The sequence below is a fragment of the Tiliqua scincoides genome, chromosome 7, assembly GCF_035046505.1.
Source record: "Tiliqua scincoides isolate rTilSci1 chromosome 7, rTilSci1.hap2, whole genome shotgun sequence".
Lineage (NCBI taxonomy): Eukaryota > Metazoa > Chordata > Lepidosauria > Squamata > Scincidae > Tiliqua > Tiliqua scincoides.
In genome coordinates, this window is record NC_089827.1 from 73035488 (window position 1) to 73054063 (window position 18576).

Sequence of the window (18576 nt, forward strand, 5' to 3'; positions counted from 1 at the left end):
CCTGGCAGGACAAAGTTCCAAACAACACAGTCCTGGAACGTGCTGGAATCCCCAGCATGTATGCACTGCTGAAACAGAGACCCCTGCGTTGGCTCGGTCATGTCGTGAGAATGGATGATGGGCAGATCCCAAAGGATCTCCTCTATGGAGAACCCGTGCAAGGAAAGCGCCCTACAGGTAGACCACAGCTGCGATACAAGGACATCTGCAAGAGGGATCTGAAGGCCTTAGGAGTGGACCTCAACAGGTGGGAAACCCTGGCCTCTGAGCGGCCCGCTTGGAGGCAGGCTGTGCAGCCTGGCCTTTCCCAGTTTGAAGAGACACTTGGCCAACAGACTGAGGCAAAGAAGGAAGGCTCATAGCCAGGGAGACAGACCAGGGACAGACTGCACTTGCTCCCAGTGTGGAAGGGATTGTCACTCCCGAATTGGCCTTTTCAGCCACACTAGACGCTGTTCCAGAACCACCATTCAGAGCGCGATACCATAGTCTTTCGAGACTGAAGGTTGCCAACAACAGCCTGAAATCTTTCCCAGTTGGGGCCTGTTATTGATGCCACTCCTTTGTATAAACCAATTGCTAAGGCGATGGCTCATGATCGCCTTTCCTTGACTTTGTTCCAAACCTTGAAAATGTCTCCGTGCAAGGTTTCTAAATGCTCAGGTTTCCTGCCATTTCTTTTTACTCATAGCAAACATTTTAAATCTATTTTTATTATCTTGCTGCTCTAATACAAGTTGTCCTTCTATCCTGTTTATCCATTCGAGCATGGCCTGGATTTGTGCAGTACTATAATATCAAAGGAGGCTTGGAACGCTCACCTCCATTTTCCTTATTCTTTATTTGGATTTCAGTATAGAACGAATAGAATTCCTTTATCAAAATTTAAGTAAAGAAAATTCATATTTTTGGTGAAATAAAATCCGATGAAGTCCAAGATGAGAATCATGACCTACCTGGTTCACAGCCCAATCCTATGCATGTCTATTCAGAAATAGACTACTTCTGGGGCTTACTCCCAGGAAAGTGTGGATAGGATTGGGCTGTCACATGGCACCACTGCCATGAACCTGCTAAGGGCCCAATCCTATCCAATTTTCCAGCACCGGTGCAGCCGCAATGCAACCCCAAAGTAAGGGAACAAACGTTCCCAAACCTTGAGGAGGCCTCAGACTGCCTCCCCACCACAAGAAGCAGTGCATGCCCCATTGGCACGCTTGTACCGGCACTGGAAAATTGGATAGGATTGGGCCCTAAGTAGACTTGATCAAGCCACTTCTCGTGCTCTCTCTCTCTCTCTTTTTACAACCTCAGCTGTAAAATGGAGATAATATTTATGTTACAGGATTTTGGGAAGGATAACAAGATAAAATACATTACATGTTTTGAATATTTGAAATACAAACTATAATTGCTTCCCCAGCTGATAAAATTCTTACAGCCCAGTTCTAACCTCAAGATACACTGGTGCATCTTCACATATGCTGGTGCAACAACAGCCCTACCAGTGTAGAAGTTTGCCTGCTAATATACACGCACTATGGATGCTGATGCAACATCAAAAATATGGTGTCCCAATGTAGCTCAGACGCTGGCTGGCAACAACTGTGCCAGTGTTGGGGCTGGGTGGATGCAGTAATTGGCTCCTTGGACATCACACCAGTGACACTCAAGTGACACCTGGTGGCGTCCATGGGTACAAGTGACTCTGGGTGCCACCTTACCATCCTGAAGCCACCTGCATCTGCTGCCTCCCCTCAGAGGTGTTTTAAGGGCCAGAGAGGCCACATGCAGCCTTCCTGGTCCTCAGAAGGCCTTCAAGAGGGCCTTTAAACTTCACTTCCAGTTTTCAGACAAAAACCAGAAGTGACATTTAAAGGCGCTTTGGATGCGGGGGGGGGGGGAGGAACGGCACATTCAGGCATACCTCTGGGTGCAATGGCCAGGAATGCCACTAGTGACACTCAGCTGTCACACTATTGATGCACTAACCTCAGTCTGTTGCTCCATGAATGAAAGGCTGTGTTGGGATTTCCATAGCAGGAAAAGGTGTGCCAGCTTTACTGGGAGGTCTGCACTGGCATGGCATTGCCTAGATGGGCTTAGGATTTTATGAACATTGCACTGGCATCAATGTGAATAGAACTGGGCCATCAATCCAGGGAATGTCCTACGCCTATTAGGCTCTGCAATCCTATCCTATTTTCCATTGCTGTTGCAGCCGCAATGCATCCTTGAGGCAAGGAAACAAACATTCCCTTAGCTTGAGGAGACCCCCATGACTGCTTCACCATTGCAAGATGCTATGCACATTGCTTTGGCATGGCTGCATCAATGCTGGCAAAATGGATAGTTTTGGGTCCTTCTATTGACTGTCATTACCCTCCCTTGCCTATTACTTTCTGGTATAATATAAAGTATAGCTGGAGATTGAAATAACTGAAGAAGGAAACTCTGGATTGCAAAATCTGATATCAAACAAGCATTTATTACTGATACCTTGGAAACCAGGCCAGACAATCAAATTCATCTTTACTATGTTTAGTAGCTGTTTTCACATCACACCAAACATAATAAATATCATATACTGTATTTGTATTTCATTTATATTTTATAGTAATATTTTTTTCTGGCAAAAATAACAGCTCAATAGAGTACTGCAATTAACAGTTTGTAATTTCATTAAAATGCAAAGTTGTCATATAAAATAATGACACTTACCAAACCTCCTTTAAAAACATAAAACCAGAAATCAGAACATAACATTAATGTAAATATTACCTATTAGAAACCCTAGAACAGTGAAATATTTCGTGCGATACAGAAATATTAGATACTAGCTCTGCAAACTCAAATTTGGATATCGGTATTTTAAATAGCAAACAACTCCAAATGCTATAAACATTAACAGTGGCCTTAAAATTGCAACAGCAATGCAGGATTCATCACAAATAATCCGAGATTCAAAAGGTGGATACCATCGTGAATAGCCTATTTAAAAATAAAAAAAAAGGAAAATAATTTTTACTGAACATGAACTTTTGTTTTTGAAGTACATTTCAATAATGAAATAGAACTGTAATACTTACGCTTGCTGTTATCACGATCACGCTCAGAATTTCCTGCAGGGAAAAAACCATTTTCAGAAATGAAGAAAATTCTGAAAATGTTACAATATTAATATTGTGTCTAGGGTTTTTCTTTTTGTGGGGAAACCAGAAGTGGGCTCCAATTGGAGCTATTTGCTACAGTGCGGAAGCCTGCAGAGGGGGCGAACATAAGAACAGTCCAGCTGAATCAGGCCATAGGCCCTTCTAGTCCAGCTTCCTGTATCTCACAGCGGCCCACCAAATGCCCCAGGGAGCACACCAGATAACAAGAGACCTGCAAGGCTTCCTGGGAATTGTAGTGAAGAACATAAGAACAGCCCCACTGGATCAGGCCATAGGCCCATCTAGTCCAGCTTCCTGTATCTCACAGCGGCCCACCAAATGCCCCAGGGAGCACCCCAGATAACAAGAGACCTCATCCTGGTGCCCTCCCTTGCATCTGGCATTCTGACATAGCCCATTTCTAAAATCAGGAGGTTGCGCATACACATCATGGCTTGTGCCCCGTAAGGGATTTTTCCTCCAGAAACTTGTCCAATCCCCTTTTAAAGGCATTTGGCCAGATGCCATCACCACATCCTGTGGCAAGGAGTTCCACAAGCTTACAGGACACTCTCGGAGGCCAGCGAGAACCCCCAGGTAAGTTTAAAATTGCTTTGCTCCTGGTGCCACTGCAAGTGCCTCCCTGCTGCCCCTGCAACTACTTACTGTGGTCCCAAAGTCAGAGTACAACTTTGGGATCTGCTGCTCTAGATGCTTTGAAGGAATTTCCCCTCTTTGAGTTCTCTTTCAGCACAGAAGCCAGGCCACCCATTAATAGGATAGAAAAGAAGCTTTACTGCCTCTCCGGAGTAAGAGTCTCCCAAGTGCAGCACGTTAATTTTTTTTCCACAAGAGTCAGTGGCAGCCATTTACTCAATTTTCTTGGAGTGATCAGTTCACATTTCCTCCAACTAGTCAGTTTACTTTATCCCAAACAGCTAAAGGAGAGGCGCTAAGATCCAGCTCTGCCCTGAATTCCATGTGTCAACACATTCGAAGACCTCATCAAAGTGTGATAGAAATTGAGTGGTGTGATAGGATTGCAACCCACTTCCAGCAATGTGAAACTGTATAATTGTTTCCTTTTTCTCAATGTTTACTTCACGTATACTTACGGCAAAGGTTATTTTCACAAGTGTCTCCTTTCGGGCATTCACTACATGGCTTTCCAGTTTTATAAGGTTTCCTTGGATAATTGCCACTAAAAACAATTTCAAGAATATAATACTCAGAGACACAGTTTTATATATAAACAACGTGATTAATAGCACAATCCTATGCATGTTTACTGAGAAGTTAGTTCAATGAAACTTTCAGCCCAACCCTAATTGGGCCTTGTGCAAGTCACAAAATTGGGCTGTCACAAAATACAACACACCAGCTGGGCTGCCACCACAAGTGTACTAGCTAGTATATTAGTACTTGTGTACTCATACTAGCTAGGAAGAGTCCCAGTGCCAGTAAGTCAGTGCAGGGGTGGATGAGGATGGGTGGAATGGGACTGGAGAAGGAGTGGAGTGGGGAGGGCGCAGACTGAAGCCAGGAAGGGGGCAGTATTGGCAGCACTGATATCCTGATATCCTATCCCCTTTCCTGGCCTCAATCTGCTTTCCTGGGGCCCTTTTGGACTTGTGCAAGCAAAGTAACTGGTGCAGTTTTGAGTAGATCCAGTCACAGCACTTCTGAGTAGATCTAGTAGTGGAGACTTACCTCCAGGCAAGGGAACAAGTGTTTCCTTACTCAGAGGAAACATCTGGGACCTGAAACTTTCCCATTGGATACAGCGTGTGTCTCTGGTGGCAGGGCTGCATAGGTTGGGGGAGGGGGATTTAGGTAGGATCGGGCTTCTCTTCCCAGATAAGCGTTCATAGAATTGAAACCAACTTTGTAAAGGAAGTAGGGCTGCCAAATGAAATCTTTATATTAGACCAGCCACAGTGTCACTATTTCTCATTGGGATTTGCATATTAAAGGCTGGTACTCTTGCCAAATCTATTGTGCATAGAAATGGTAAAGATGATAAATCTATTGTGCATAGAAATGATAAAGAAGGTATGAGTGGATGCTGCCTTCAAAAATTATTTTTAAAGTCATTTTCAGGGTTAAAGGTTACCACACAGCACGGGCTAGGCAACTTTTGGGAAAACGGTTGCAGCTCAGGGAATAACTGACCAATGTTGTCGCACTTTACTTGCAAAATTATGATAAAAAACAGGAGACACAGCCGTGCTCCTTAAAGCAGTGCAATACATGCAATAAGCAGCATATTGATACTGATTTAATCATTCCAGAGCCATGACAGTGTAATCCTATGAAGTGCCTCAAGTCACAATGTTAAACAACTCAGGTTAATTGGTAAATTATATCAAAACTAACCCAATAATGAGTACTGGATATTGCCCTTTACCTCTCCACAAGCCTCTAGTTCCTTATTGGGTCTCCTCTGACCTGCTTCAGCTCAGTATTTGGCACATATGCAAGGAGACAAAGGGGGGTTCAAAGGAGAAGATAGGATCCAGCATGCACCATCGCTGCCTGACCCACCCCCTCTTGCACTCTCCCCGCCAGGCCCTCCCTAGTGTAGGGCAACTGGGGGCCAAATCCTATCCAATTTTCCAGCACCAGTGTAGCCATGTCAATGGGGCATGTGCTGCAACCTGCAGTGAAGGGGCAATCATGGAGGCCTCTTCCAGGTAAAGGAACATTTGTTCCCTTTCCTCAAGGCTGTATTGTGGCTGCATTGGCACTGAAAAGTTGGATAGGATTGGGCCCTGGGGTGGGCTACCCTGGTCCCTACTCTTAGAGTGCTTTTTCCAAGCTGACATTCCCTTTTAAATTCCCCCCACCCCCCACCAATACTCATGGCATCCAGCCTGTAAGGAGGCAGTTACTGGATAGCATACCATTTTTGTATTCCTGATGCTTCTGAAGTCAATAAAAATGTGAATAAATTTACAAAATCCAAAATACATACCTATTTAAACTGCATGTCAGCTCTGTATGTTAGAATACTTTCTATGTGGACTTTTTGAGTGAACAATATGTGAACACAGATATAGATCAATACATAGAAAGTTCTCTTTAACATTTGTTAACCTACCCTGGGCCATAATTGCACACGAAGTTTTCAAAATTCTTTCTTTTACTAAGCTCAGCACAGAAAACTACAGCGCATCCAAGTTTATATGTTGTATCCCACACCACCTACAAAAAAGGTTTCATTTTACAAAACAAGGTATATTGTTGTACTAATAGTTAGCATTTCTAAAATTCAGTTTCTCCTCTCATGCACCCCTGAACTATCAAGGGATAAAAAGAATGAATAAGCAAAGGAGAGCTTGGGAGGAAAGATGCAATCAGTATTGTAACTTGTTGAGCTTAATAAGCCAATGAAACAACCAAATGAAAATATCAAACAATGAGAATGCATGATTGGAGAGAGGGAGAAAGATCTTCATGGAGAGACAGAGCTACCATGAGCTCTGAGAGACAGGTGATAAGTATCATCAGTGTATAGGTGGTACTGATCATTAAATTTTATGTAGTCATCCAGGAACAGTGTATATAGCAAGAATAACCAAAAGCCAAGAATGCAGCCCAGAAGGACTTCAGTGGAAACAGGTGAAAAAAAAATAAAGAAATAAATATCACAGAACTGTTACAATATCATAGAGATGAAAGGACTAATCCCATCCAATTTGCCAGTGCTGGTACAGTTGTGCCAGTGGGGTATATGATGTATCCTATGGTGGAGGGGCAGTCACTGGGGCCTTCTTAAGGTATAGGAACATGTGTTTCCTTACCATGGGGCTGCATTGCGGCTACACCAGAGCTGGAAAGTTGGATAGGATTGGGCCAGAAGTCTGTGATATGGTTCTGAGACAATACTTGTATCTTAATGATCTGGGTGCTTGATATTTTGCTTCTAATGATGCAAAGTATATGAGCAGTTTACCTGAGAATAAAAGTTACCTGTGTATAATGACCACATACACGTGTACAAGAGTTGTCCTCGTATTTGTAGTACTTGACTTCATTGTTCCATACACGGATGGCACTGAAAACATCAAAATCTCTTTTCCCGGCACTTGAAATAAACAAATTTTCTCCAGTAGGCATCAGATTTGAATCAGGATGACTATTGTATGTGCTGTGTTCAAAAATGCATTTGTTTGCCCATGCTCTAGCTGTTCTGGCTAAAGCTAGATCCCAGGTCTGCAAAATATAGAAGTATAATGCACAATTTTTTTAAAATCACAACCCTTTTAGTTAGCTACCTCTGACTAATGGACAAAGTATAACATCTTCGGTTTTCTTAAAATTTAAAGGCAAGTATTTCTTTGGATGCTTTCTGCATCAAGGTCTCTCTTTCACTTAACAAATATAGACATAAATAGAACAATTACAGTAGAATCCCAGTTGTGTGACCTTCAGTAGTCCAACCCACTTTAATTCTGCTTTATCCAAACCCACTATTTACAGCAGAGCTGGCAAACCTTTCTGGGAGCATGTGCCCAAATTTGTGATAATGTTCTAAAAAATTACCTCATGTGCCCATTATAACTTTGAGCAGCAGATTATTATTTATTATTATAATATTTGTACTTTACACATATTTTAATAAAGAGACTAAAATACTTGAAAGCATGCTTAATTTGATATTTGCACACCCCTATCATTTTACTGACCAGGAAGGAGTTCGATCTGAAGCCTTCCTGGTCCATGCTGCTTCTTTTTGAAATGGAATTGGTGCCGTTTGGGTTCCCAGCCTACTCTGCTCCTGCTCCTTTAAGAACACAAGAAGAGCCCAGCTGAATCAGGCCAAAGGCCCATCTAGTCCAGCTTCCTGTATCTCACAGTGGCCCACCAGATGCCTCAGGGAGCATGCAAGACAACAAGAGACCTGCATCCTGGTGCCTTCCTTTGCATCTGGCATTCTGGGGTAGCCTACTTCTGAAATCAGGAGGTTGCACATACCCATCACGGCTTATAACCTGTGATGGACTTTTCCTCCAGAAATCTGTCCAATCCCGTTTTAAAGACATCCAGGCCAGATGCCATCACCACATCCTGTGGCAAGGAGTTCCACACACAAATTACATGCTGGGTAAAGAGTTTTTTTTTTGTTTGTCCTAATTTTCCCGGCACTCAATTTTAGTGGATGTCCCCTAGTTCTGGTGTTGTTTGAGAGGGAAGAGAACAATTTCAAACACAAGTGGCATGCAGGTAGGCTGCAGATCGCATTCCTCATAAATAACCAAAATCTCAAAAACTCCTGTCTCTGCCTACTTGTAATGGAGGTGATCTCGGAGTACAGCAGACTTTCTACCCTCCTTCTTGGAAGGAGAATGGGGTGGGGAGCTCCTGGGGGGGGGGGTGAGGTGCTCCTTCCTTACATGGGATTCAAAGTTTAAAGGGAAGACACGCCCTTTAAATATTCTGTAAGTATGGAGTGAGGGAAGGGGTAGTGAAGTGCTCCTTCCTCCAACAGAGAGAGAGAGAGAGAGAGAATGGGAAAGGGAAAGGTCTAATTCCAATAAAGCATTTAGTGAGTGGCATGGCATGCCAACAAATATATAGCAGATCAAATATTCTGAAAGGTATTACTGAAACCTTGTTGAAGATACATGGTGTGGTCCTGCTTCTTGGCCTTATCCTGTGAAAGGTAAGGGAGGTCGTGATTTAGAACAGGTCTTTTTCTGTAATGGTGCCTGGTCTTCTGAATATTCTCCCTAGATGCCCTTTTAGAGGGCAGCTGAAAATGACTTTGTGTAGATGTATCTTTGAAGGAGGAAGAGACTAGATTGATTTAGGAGGCTGCTTTCTATTTGGTATTTTTAACTTGTATTTTATTATTTTGATGCATTTTGTTTTTATTGTATGGAATACATTTTGCTAGCCATCTTGTGTCATCTTTAGTGAAATCTGCATCTATGGAATACATAGATGGGGGGAAGCATCCCCATTCATTAAATGGGGAACCCTGGGTTGTACTATATACTCCCCCAGGCAATCTTGCTGTAGTCTAATCAGTGGCAGGTGGTAGTTTAGTTATTTCAGCAAGGCTGTTCCAAACTCTTAGGTCTGCCTAGCTGTCAAAGATGTGTTAGCACCAGTCAGGGCTGAATTTTTCTCGGGGTCCAGTTTTGAATCCATTTTTTAGCACTAAATTTTAACCTCAGGAAAATACACCTTCTATAATGCTGGGGATATGTTGCTGGAAAATAAGAATGCTGTGCAAATCAGTGCTGTAGGAGGAAATTACAAGTGGGGACTCCGTATTCATGGATCTAGCTCAACATGGATCCCCTGGATCCACGTGCAGCCAGACTTGGTCCCACCTGAGTTCTAAGGAGGTGCACTCCACCACCTCTAGAGAGCTTTCTAAAGCTCTCAGAGGCAGTGCATATCTGCCCGCTGCCTCTGCAGGCTTCAAAATGTCCTTAAAGGAAGAAAGAACACAACTTCCAGTTTCCCTTGGGTATTTGCCCCCATTTTGCTTCCCCCTGCCCAGAATGGCTCAGAAGGGGAGGGGTCACTTGCACCTTGCGGTGAGGCTCCCAGCAAAACTTAGTGCTTTGCACCTCCTCTAGCTACGCTACTGCAGGGAGCACTATGCCAGAAGAACAGAGGGCCTCTGAAGCAACCTGAGCAAGGTCCCTTTTGGGGGACAGGCGCAGGTTAACAGTGCAGTCCTATACATATTTACTCATCCAATGCATGAGTCAATCCTACACAATCCTATGCATGTTTACTCAATGTTCACTCCCTTTGTATCCAATGGAGTTTGCTCCAAGGAAAGTTTGTGTAGGATTGCAGCCTGATAGCCCCATCCTATGCATGTCTACTAAGAATTAAGTGCCCTTACAGTCAATGGGGCTTGCTTCCAGGAAAGCGTGGATAGGATTGCAGCCTAACAGCACAATCCTATGCACGTCTACTCAGAAGTAAGTCCCATTAGAGTCAGTGGGGCTTGCTCCCAGGAAAGTGCTGGGAGCAAGCCCCATTGACTCTAATGGGACTTACTTCTGAGTAGACCGCCATCGTTGGAGCTCCAAGTCTTACTGCTGGCCCTTGCTGGCAGGGCAGGAGCAGCACCCATCGACCCGCCCGGCCCAGCCTCCCGGGGCGCACCATGTAGAGCATGTTGGCGGCGGGCGGGCTGACCCCGGCGCGGAACTGGTTGTGGGCGTCCACGCAGTGCCGGATGAAGGTCTTGTTGCGGATGGTGGGGTAGGGCACGGGCTGGAAGGCCTCGCCGCCCGCGGGCAGCCCCAGCGCCAGCGCCGCCCAGAGCAGCAGCCGCAGCCCCATCGCCCTGCACCTGCCGCGCCCACCTGGCCAGGCGTCCGCGCCCAGGATTGGACGGGAGGGGCAGCGCCCAAACGGTGCCCGGTGACGTCACCCGTCCTCCCACCCGCCCGCAGGGAGATGCTCCAACGGCCTCACTGGGCGCGTGCGGGCCGGGAGGCTCTGCTGTGCAGCCTCTGCGCGCCTCCCCTGGACTGAGCCCGCTGCATGTCTACTTAGGAGGGAGTCCCAGTGTGTTCAGTGGGGCTTACTCCCGGGAAAGTGTGCGTAAGATGGCAGCCTGGGAGCTCAAGCCTATGCATGCCTACTCAGGAGTCAGTCCCATTATAACCAATGGCGCTTGCTCCCAGGAAAGTGTGCACAGGATTGCAGCCACAGAGCCCAATCCTATGTAAGTCTACTCAGAAGTAAGTCCCGTTGTGTTCAATAGCCAACCTCTGCATGTCAACTCAGGAGTAAGTCCCAGTGTGCTCAGTGGGGGTTACTCCCAGGAAAGGGTTCATAGGATTGCAGCCACAGAGCCCAAACCTATGCATGTCTACTTAGAAGTGAGTCCTATTGCAGTGATTTTTAGCCTTTTTTTGTCTCATGGCACACTGACAAGGTACTAGAATGGTGAAGGCACACCGTCAGTCTTTTGACAATTGGCAAGGCCCGCCATGCTGTTGGTGGGGGCTCACATCCTCCAATTGCTTTACTGATAAATGACCCTAGTTCCCTCCCTCAAACTCCTATGGCACACCTGCAGACCATTTGCGGCACACCAGTGTGCCATGGCACAGTGGCTGAAAATGGCTGTCCGGCTGTGTTCAAGGGGTCTTACTCCCAGGAAAGTGTGGATTTATTTTATACAGGTATTTATATACAGCCTTTCTTTGGTCCTCAGATTTCTCCTCAGACTTTAATCCAAGGCGGTTTACATAGGCAGCCTGACTTCTGAATTGACCAGCCTAGTCTTGTGCTGCCAGGCCAGGCCAGGGGGCTTGTGCTGTACAATCCTGTGCTTCTGTCTGCCTCTGCCGGCCTGCACTTCTCTGAGTGTCTTCCTCCTGCTGACCAGATGCCTCAGGGAGCACACAAGACACCCAGAGATCTGCATCCTGGTGCCCTCCCTTGCATCTCATATTCTGAGATAGCCTACGTTTGAAATCAGGAGATTGCAGATACCAGTCATGGCTTGTAACCCGTGATGGACCCCCCCCCCCAATCTGTCCAATCCCCTCTTAAAGGCACCCAGGCCAGATGTCATCACCACATCCTGTGGCAAGGAGTTCTACATACTAATTACGTGCTGGATAAAGAAATATTTTCTTTTGTCTGTCTTAACTCTCCTGACACCTTGGATACCCCTGGTTCTGATTATGGTTACCTGGTTCTGGTCACCATAATCATAAATTAGTGGACCTCCAAATGCTGTCTGGTTATTGGGATGTTAGTTATTGGGATGTTAGTCTGAGGCTAAGAGGCAAAGAAGGAAGGCCCATAGCCAGGGAGACAGGCCAGGGACAGACTGCACTTGCTCCCAGTGTGGAAGGGATTGTCACTCCCGAATCGGCCTTTTCAGCCACACTAGATGCTGTTCCAGAACCACCTTTCAGAGCGCAATACCATAGTCTTTTGAGACTGAAGGTTGCCAACTACTATTGGGATGTGCAGTGGATGGGAAGGCAGGTGAGGCAGAGCCTCCCCACTGGAGTCATTTGGAAAGTGCCACTACTTGTGAGGCGTGGGGGCAGTTGAGGCAGAGCCTCCCCGGCTGGAGTCTTTTGAAAAGCACAGCCACCTGTGAGGCAGTGGGTGGAGAGGCAGGTGAGGCAGAGCCTCAGCTGCTTTGAAAAGTGCATTGAAAAGCGCTGCCACCTGTGAGGCGGAGGTTGGGGAGGCAGAGCCTTGGGGTGGGTAGGGAGGTGAGGCAGAGCCTCCCCACTGGAGCCCTTTGAAAAGTGCCACCACTTGTGAGGCGTGGGGGCAGGTGAGGCAGAGCCTCCCCTCTGAAGTCCTTTGCAAAGCGCCTCCACCTGTGAGGCTGTGGGTGGGGAGGCAGAGCCTCCCTGAGGTGGCGCCTTTCGAAGGACTGTGGTGGGGAGGCTCCGCCTCACCTGCCCCCACCCAGCACACACCCCTGCCTTGCAGGCAGCCAGACACTACACAGGGTGGTGTCAAGTGTGTGCAGGGGGGGCCTGAGCATCGAGGGTCCCCACAGCGAGGGCTGGGTGCCACCCCTGTGGGGCCCTCGTGCAGGCGCCCTCTGCCCAGGGAGCGCGCTCCCCCCTGCCTGGCACACCTGTGCAGGTGCACGGCCGGCCCGGGCGAGAGGTGAGAGCGTCAGCGGGGGGGGGAAGGCGAGGGGGGCCGGGTCCTTTCTGGGCTGCGGGACCAGGCCACGGAGCCTCGTGTGTGTACTGGTTGCCCAGGCAACGCGGCCCGCCCGAGGCGAAGTGGAGGCCCAGCCCCGTCCCAGGCCAGGCCCCTCCAGAGCCGCTCTTCCCTGGGCCCTCCGAGCAGGGCTTGGAGTTCCCGGGGTAGGGAGCGGCCTCCAGTGGGCGTGGAAGACCCCAGTCCCAGGCCTGCCTGCTTGGAAGTCGCGCGCGTTCTCGGCAATGGGGCTTCTCCCAGGTAAGCGTGGCTAGGGTTGCAGCCCAAGCCCAGGACCGTCTACTCAGAAGTAAAGCCCATGATAGTCAATGGGGCTTGCTCCCGGGTTATTGTGGCTAGGGTTGCAGCCTCAGAGGCCAAGCCTATGCCTGTCTACTCAGAGGTAAGTCTCATTCTAGTCAATGGGGCTTACGCCCCGGTGACTGTGGCTATGACTGCAGCCTCAGAGCCCAAGGCTATGCCTATCTACTTGGAAGTAAGTCTCATTATCATCAGTGGTGCTTACTTCCAGGTAGCTGTGGCTAGGATTGCAGCCTAAGAGCTCGAGGCTATGCCTGTCTACGCCCTGCTGAATCAGGCCAAAGGCCCATCTAGTCCAGCTTCCTGTATCTCACAGTAGCCCACCAGATGCCCCAGGGAGCACACAAGACAAAAGACACAACCTGCATCCTGGTGCCCTCCCCTGCGTCTGGCAATCAGAGGCAGGCTGCCTCTAAAACCAAGAGCGTGCACATATCTACTATGACTTGTAACCCATAAGAACAACCCCATTGGATCAGGCCACAGGCGCATCTAGTCCAGCTTCCTGTATCTCACAGCAGCCCACCAAATGCCCCAGGGAGCACACCAGGTAACAAGAGACCTCATCCTGGTGCCCTCCCTAATGAACTTCTCCAAAAATCTGTTCAATCCCCTCTTAAAGGCATCCAGGCAAGATGCCATCGCTACTTCCTGTGGCAAGGAGTTCCACAGACTAATTAAAAGCTGGGGAAAGAAATATTTTCTTCTGTCTGTCCTAACTCTCCCAATGCTCAACTTTTGTGGATGTCCCCTGGTTCTGGTGTTATGTGAGAGGGAAAAGAGCATCTCTATCCACTCTGTCCATACCCTGCATGATTTTGTATGTCTCAATCATGTCCCCCCTCAGGCATCTCTTTTCTAGATTGAAGAGGCCCAAACGCTGTAACCTTTCCTCATAGGGAAGGTGCCCTAACCCAGTAATCATTTTGGTTGCTCTCTTCTGCACCTTTTCCATTGCCACTATGTCCTTTTTGAGATGTTGCAACCAGAACTGGACACAATACTCCACGTGTTGCCTTACCATCAATTTGTACAACGGATTTGTCTACTCGAAGTAAGTTTCATTGTTGTGCTTACTTCCAGGTGACTGTGGATAGGATTACAGCCTAAGAGTTGGATCCTATGCATGTCTACTCAGAAGTAGTAGCTTCTGCCCCTATGTTGACAGGGCTGGGGAATAATGGTATATGTAATAGATTGAAAGTTGTTTTAAAACTTTACTACTGCATAACTTCAGTGTGAGATATGTATCTAATACTTTTACATATATAGAACTGTACAAGATACAGCTCTAGTATCACTAATGTTTCTGTTTTCAGGAACTTTAAAGGGTGAGGGCCAAGTGCTGTAATATAACTCATTACTAGCATTTATGAAATTTGTGATACTCTCTAACAAGAGTTTGACCCTTAACAGTTGGTGTTTGTGGTTTTGTTGCTAAGGCATCTAGCTCTGCTGTGAAACCCTGGAGAAAGCTGGCAATATCTGCTGTTCCACAATACATTGGATGTTGATGTGAAATTCTGATGCAGTTGACACCATTCTTTGTTGGTTCTGCACAATGGAGTTTCGTGTAACTCTAAAGCAGGGGTGCCCAAACCCCGGCCCGGGGGCCACTTGCGGCCCTTGAGGCCTCTCAGTGCGGCCCTCAGGGAGCCCCCAGTCTCCAATGAGCATCTGGCCCTCCTGAGATTTGTTGGAGCCCACACTGGCCCGATGCAACTGCTCTCAGCATGACGGCCAACTGTTCGACCTTTCACATGAGCTGTGGTATGAGGGCTCCCTCCATTGCTTGCTGTTTCACATCTGTGATGCAGCAGTGGCAGCAAAGGAAAGGCAAGCCTTGCTTTGTGCAAGGCCTTTTATAGGCCTTGAGCTATTGCAAGACCTTCATTCATTCATATAAGTTCATCTTTAATAAATTCATTTATGTAAACTTATGTAAATTTATTCAAATTTTAAATGTAAATTAATTCTTTTTTTCCCCCGGCCCCCGACACAGTGTCAGAGAGACGATGTGGCCCTCCTGCCAAAAACTTTGGACACCCCTGCTCTAAAGCACATAAACTCCTTCCACCAATAGAAGCTTTTTATTACTAATGTAAAAAAGAAAATACAATTTAATCCCATACTCCTATTCATAATTATATAAAAACCATTCCATAACAATATCTGTTACTGTATATCCACACTCCAACCATATAACCACATACACAAACTTATGTTTTCCACCATTAGCTTTAGATAATTCTTATCCAGCCTTAGAACTTTGTTTTTGTCACTGGTCTGTAGTCAAGAAGACCATTGCATATCCTCATTATTAGATTATTTTCTTATGCAATAACTTTTACCAGCATTGTCTTAGTCCAATGTCAGGAATTTTTCTTTCCAGGATAGTACTTTATTTTTCTCATTTCTCAAGGCGATGATGTATCTCAGATAATGTAGTATATTAAATCCTTGCATACAGTGAACCTTCAGTTTAACAGACTAATGGGGGGAAAGGGATATCTGCCAGTGCTGAATATCCATAAAATTCAAATGCATTGAAATAAATGGAGATGAGTGTGTAGAACAGGGCTGCTCAATAGGTGGATCATGATCTACCGGTAGATCACGAGGCAAAATGAGTAGATCTTGGAGTGCCGACCCCCCCCTTCAGGTGCCTCTGGGAGGAAACACTGGGAGTAAGGCCCATTGTACTCAATGGGGCTTACTCCCAGGTAAGTGTGGCTAGGATTGCAGCCTCACAGCCTAATCCTAGGCATGTCTACTCAGGAGTAAGTCCTGTTATACTCAGTGGAGCTCAAGGTACACCAACATATGTTGAACACATAAATGTTATATGTTATGATGGCACGAAGATTGTAAAAAAACTCTGGTAGACCTCCGGGCCTTGCTGGGTTTCAAAGTAGCTCTCGAGCCAAAAAAGTGTGAGCACACCTGGTGTAGAATGTATATGACTAGGGGTGCAATCTTCTCCAGCACTGACATAAGGGCAAAGCAGCTCTGAGGTAAGGGAACAAACATTCCCTTACTTTGAGGAGGCCTCCATGAGTGACCCCCAGCTGCAGGATGCAGCACATGTCCCACTGGCACTGCTTTGCCAGTGCTGGAAAGCACTGACATAAGGGGTTAGGATTGCACCCTAGGTTTTTTAATGGAGTAGAAATGCTCGTTTCCAAACTCTGTTGAGTGCTCACTGTAGTTTCTGCCAGCATGTTTCTTTTCCTGTAATATAGAAGGCATACCTATTTCCTTAAACCAGGGGTGCTCAAACTTTCAACTTTAGGAATGCTGGACCTTTAACAAGTGTATAGAAGAGAGAATTACAGCAGGTGTAACTTGTCATCCCACAGACGACAAGCTGCACCTGCTGAAATTCTCTCTTCTATACACTTGTTAAAGGTCCAGCATCCCTAAAGTTGAAAGTTTGAGCACCCCTGCCTTAAACTAATACTTCCTAGTTCTTAAAATCTTTTTGACCATTTGATAATTGAACATCATGTGCCAACCTCTTTGCAATCCTATCCTCACTGATCTTTCATTGCAGACTTGCTGTAACAATCCGAGGTGCAATTATTTGATTACTAATGATCATTTTTTTGGGTGTAGTGTCACATTAATTGGGGGAATACACATTTGTATGTATCCACAATCAAATGCTCCACTATACATATTGTCCTGTTCCAAAAATGTTCCCTCTCCCAATTGGCTCACTCCCAATTGGCCCAATTGGCCCACTTTTTTGGCCAATTAACACATCCTTATCTCTAGAAACAACAGCTGTGGCATACAAAGGAATGAACACAGAACTCCTTATCTATAGCAATTAACCAAATTTATTGCTACAAACACTTATTCCCTGCAAGCCCTTTTGTCCAGAGGCTCTCCCTCCCCAAAACTCCACTTAACTTAGTGGGTAAAGGTCCAGAGCTTCCAGTCCAAGTCCACTCCAGCTCAATCTCCCAAAGCACAGTCCAATCTTCCCAGTCCAGTCTTCTGCAGTAGAGTCCCTCCTCTGTCCCCTCCAGCAGCATCTCCTTCAGCAGGGTCCTGGCAGTCTTCTCTTCTGTGTCCTCCAATAGGGTCCTGGCAGTCCTTTTCTCCTATAGGTCCTGGTCCATCCATGTCCTGTAGCTCTAGGCCTTTGCTCCTTCTGAAGCTGCCTTTTATTCCTGTATGTCCCATTATCCAAATGCAGCTAACCTATGAGCTACCTTGTTAGCTCATTCAGAGTCCCATCAAGGTCAAATGAAGCTCAGGTGTCCATCCAGGTCTCGGTTGACCTTGATTGATTACAGCTGTGGAGCCATCCCTGCCCTTCCCAGAGCTGTCAACCAGCTATCAAAACATGGAATCGCTGTCAACACCACATTATCCACCTGATGATCTTCTGATCTTCCATTACACATAAGCACATGAAATCTATACACCTAAAGACCTAGCTAGATATGAGTGAAAAGTATTCTAGCCTAGTAGAACCCTAAAAAACATAGGGATATTTTTTTTCACAAGTAGAAGCCCACTGGGAGGTATCCTTTCTGGTTCACACACTTGTTTCCCCACTCTCCCCATCTCATCCCTTGTAGTTTTATGATACTTTTCACACTAGCCTCCCCTGCAGAACCATTAAGCTGTGCCATTCACCACTACATAGCATCCCAACCCATAAATTAGGTTTCCCTTGAGTGCTCATGTGATGTCTGTTTAAAGCACATCCAGTAACAAATATGGGTTAGTTGAATAAAAAGCATAATATATACATTTTTGTTCATGTGTTCAGAAAAAAATTGGTCTTTAAGAGCTACAGAATACAAGGCTGGACTTTGTCAGTGTCTGGCAAAGGCCCTATTTCTGGTGAGAATGGGGAAAATGAAATTTATTAAAGCAGATAAATATTGTTTTAAAGGATAGACACCATTGTTCACTGTTTTAATTTATGTTCATGTGGCTTAACTAATTTTCTTTTGTTTTACAGTTTGTTGACCTGTTAACACAACTCAGGATGGATTTGGAGGTTAAAGGTGTTGCTGCATCTTCAAGAAGGCCAGCGCCACTGTCTACAAGGGAAACAAAACTTGCTCAAGTATGTTTAAGCAAAGTATGGATGCTTTTTTAATAACTGGATTTTAATTTTTTTTCCCCCTAAGAGCCAGTATGTTGCAGTGGTTGGAGTTGACTGGGGAGTTTTCTGGCTCAGGCATAAAGCTCACTGGATGAATCTGGGCCAGATGCACACTATTGGCCTAATGTACCTCACTAGATTGTTGATATGGGGGTGGGGTAGAAATGACACATATCTCTCCTTGGAGAGAGACAGGTGTAAAACTGTAGTAAATAAAACATGTCAGTTTGATTTAAAAGACCTCTATAAATCTGATAAATGTGCCTGGGGCTTTAAGATGTCATGAAAACCTGCACATGTGGAATAATT

General features: G+C 46.0%; 2 protein-coding genes across 2 annotated transcripts in view; one reads left to right on the forward strand and one right to left on the reverse strand.

The window, feature by feature from the left end:
* Nucleotides 1-10466, reverse strand: part of LOC136657584 (glioma pathogenesis-related protein 1-like) — a 32288-nt gene extending 21822 nt beyond the window's left edge. Inside the window, exon 1 of the mRNA XM_066634504.1 lies at nt 10287-10466. Coding sequence (XP_066490601.1) covers nt 10287-10466 — 180 coding nt within the window. The remainder of the gene's footprint in view (nt 1-10286) is intronic.
* Nucleotides 10467-12995: 2529 nt separating this feature from the next.
* The window catches only part of LOC136657119 (calcyphosin-2-like), a 35084-nt gene continuing 29503 nt past the window's right edge, over nt 12996-18576 (forward strand). Inside the window, exons 1-2 of the mRNA XM_066633761.1 lie at nt 12996-13079; nt 18121-18228. Of these exons, the coding sequence (XP_066489858.1) occupies nt 18148-18228 (81 nt within the window). The 5' untranslated portion in view covers nt 12996-13079; nt 18121-18147. The remainder of the gene's footprint in view (nt 13080-18120; nt 18229-18576) is intronic.